The sequence below is a fragment of the Cyprinodon variegatus genome, unplaced genomic scaffold (genome assembly GCF_000732505.1).
Source record: "Cyprinodon variegatus isolate N-32 unplaced genomic scaffold, C_variegatus-1.0 Scaffold479, whole genome shotgun sequence".
NCBI classification, from domain to species: Eukaryota; Metazoa; Chordata; class Actinopteri; order Cyprinodontiformes; family Cyprinodontidae; genus Cyprinodon; species Cyprinodon variegatus.
Genome location: NW_015150932.1, coordinates 191,755 through 194,472, shown reverse-complemented (window position 1 = coordinate 194,472; position 2,718 = coordinate 191,755). Strand labels below are relative to the sequence as shown.

General features: G+C 47.1%; 1 protein-coding gene across 1 annotated transcript in view; it reads left to right on the top strand.

Moving 5' to 3' along the window:
* The first annotated feature begins 1,773 nt into the window (after positions 1-1,773).
* LOC107094341 (phosphatidylinositol transfer protein alpha isoform-like) overlaps positions 1,774-2,718 on the top strand; it is a 16,209-nt gene continuing 15,264 nt past the window's right edge. The window contains exon 1 of the mRNA XM_015389896.1: positions 1,774-1,886. Within this exon, the coding sequence (XP_015245382.1) occupies positions 1,870-1,886 (17 nt within the window). The 5' untranslated portion in view covers positions 1,774-1,869. The remainder of the gene's footprint in view (positions 1,887-2,718) is intronic.

Genomic DNA, 2,718 nt, shown 5'->3' with positions numbered 1-2,718 from the left:
GCTGACCTTCAGAGAGGCTGACCTTCAGACCGGCTGACCTTCAGACCGGCTGACCTTCAGAGAGGCTGACCTTCAGACCGGCTGACCTTCAGAGGCGTCTGCGCAGCGGCCTGATGCTCATGATTGTTTAGAGCTTCGCCGTGCAGTGAAGCTAACGACGGGCCTTCAGGGAGGGGGGGTGAAACCAGGCGGGAAGAGCAGCTTTTCCTGCCTGGTTGAAACCAGGTGAGCGAACTGAGAGACAACATGGCTGCTCCCAGAGACAGACCTTCATTAAAAGCACAGAATGCACTTTAACAAGCGTGAAAACCAAGGAGAGACGGATCTAGAATGGCTCTGCATGCAGATCTATTCTCATTTTAAGGCGTTTTCTATGTTCCTGCAAACATTAGATTCAGGAGCAGCAGCAGTTTTGTCTCTCAGGTCTCGCACCTTCTCCTTTTCCTCACAATGTTTTCATAGTTTCTGAAAAGATTTGCACAAATTTAAAGATAAATATTCCGTTTCCATGTGACCCGAGGCTCCTCCTCCTCCATGGAGGAGGAATCAGCTGACAGGGAGGAGCTCCTCCTCCTCCTCCATGGAGGAGGAATCAGCTGACAGGGAGGAGCTCCTCCTCCTCCCTGTCAGCTGATTCCTCCTCTTCAGTTAGTTTGATTTTTATCCTGCTGTCTCTAAGCTCCCCTGAAATGGTCGTTATGACGACGTCTGGCATCGTTGGTCCATGGAGACATGAGCTGGACAAGACTTCCTGAGAGGACAAACTGTCCTCATCCTGTCCCATCCTCGTCCCATCCTCGTCCTGTCCCATCCTCGTCCTGTCCCATGCTCGTCCTGTCCTCGTCCTCACTCCGTCCTGTCCCCGTCCTGTCCTCGTCCTGTCCTCGTCCTGTCCCATGCTCGTCCTGTCCTCGTCCTCACTCCGTCCTCACCCCGTCCTGTCCTCGTCCTGTCCTCGTCCTGTCCCATGCTCGTCCTGTCCTCGTCCTCACTCCGTCCTGTCCTCATCCCGTCCCCGTCCTGCGCCCTCAGAGGACCGTCGGCGTGTTGTTGTCGGTTTTATTGAATCGTATCGATGAATTCTGGGTTGAAGCTTCTAGTTTTTCTTCATGAAATTCAAACCTTTTTTATTCACATTTATTTTATTTTTTTTCTATTGTGTCTAAATGTTTGAGCTGTTTTTATTGTGTTTATCAGAATGTGCATTTCTATGATCTATTCTACCTGTATTGCATTTTGTCTTTATCAGCATAATTATTGACTTTTAAAAACATGATCTTTCAACTGAAAGGAAAAAAAAAATGAATATGTGAAAAAGAATAAATAATAATTTGTATATTTGACTCCTTTCTTGCCACAAACATGCAGGACGGATGATTCCAGATCAGCATCTAGAAGCTGATCTTCTGGTTTTCAGACCAGTTTGAAGGAACAGATTGAAACAAACCGGCTGATCAGGATCTGATGATCCGGTTTCATCCTTTGTTATAAGTGAGTCAAAGCAAAGAGCCAGAGCAGATCTGGAAAGTTCAGATCTAGCTGATTAAATCTGTCTCTATGTGACAGAAGCTAAAAGTGTAAAAATGAAATAAAACTGGAGGAATATTTTGTTTCCAGTTTTGCTTCCGGCTCATATTACAGATTATTTATCATCAATCTTTACTCCTTTGGTTCGGGGGCCCCTGGGCCCCTGTACAGAAACTAGTCCAAACAGGTTGCTAATTTTCCGTCAGCACCCAAACGCATCAGACGGTTTACCTGAAACTAGGTGTCCCAGGCCCCGCCCCTTCGCGCGCTCCCGGTATCTAAGCGGAAGAAGCGCAGAAGGAGCCGCTCTCTGCCGCACAGACGTTTGGACCGAAGCTCAACATGCTGATCAAAGAGTTGTAAGTTTGATTTCCTCTTTCTAACGTCTCACCTCAGGACAGAACGGGTTAAAACTCAGCCTAAAACTGAACCTAAAACTGGTTCTAAACTCTATCAATGAACTTCTCCTTTAAAAGCAGCTTCTATTTACCACTTTCTATCTGAAAAGGCAGAACTTCCTTCATTTTCCTCGTTTTTTAGCTGATTTCTCATTTTTCATGCCTGAAGTGGAAACTGTTCCTAAATAAGCGCGTTTTGGACTCACGGCTGAAGCTCTGAGGATTCGGTTCGGATGAACAGAACCGAGCCGAACCTGCGGCTCATGGAGGAGGAAGAGGAGGAGGATGAAGGCTGTTTTCCAGATTATTTCCTCTGCAGCTGAAACTCTTCCTCCGCCGATAAGGAGTTTTAGTCACACATTAAATAAACACACCCTGATGTTTATTGACTTAATATTTCCTCGTCATATGAACATCATCTGTGCACCAGTGTGTGTCATCTGACCGTGGTGCAAAGTGCACCTGCAGCTTCAGTTCACTTATCACCTGCCTGCAGACAGAGGAATGCTGGATGACCTGGAGTGACCTTTCTATTCCCTCTGTTCTGCTTTGGTCCAACCAGCAGCAGCCTGATGCCTTTAAAGCTCACCTTCCATCCTGATCTCTGCTTATGAAATATTCAGGCTGCGCTGAAAACACCTGCTAGACTATTGGATGGAGGCACAGAGCGCCCGGCGGCGGCTGCAGGTTCCCACCCAGAGCTGCAGGCTGGTTGGTTCCCAAAAACCTTCAAAACGATCCTCTGGACTTTGGGTTAGACTCCAGTAGAAGATCTTCTGCTCAAATCTACTTT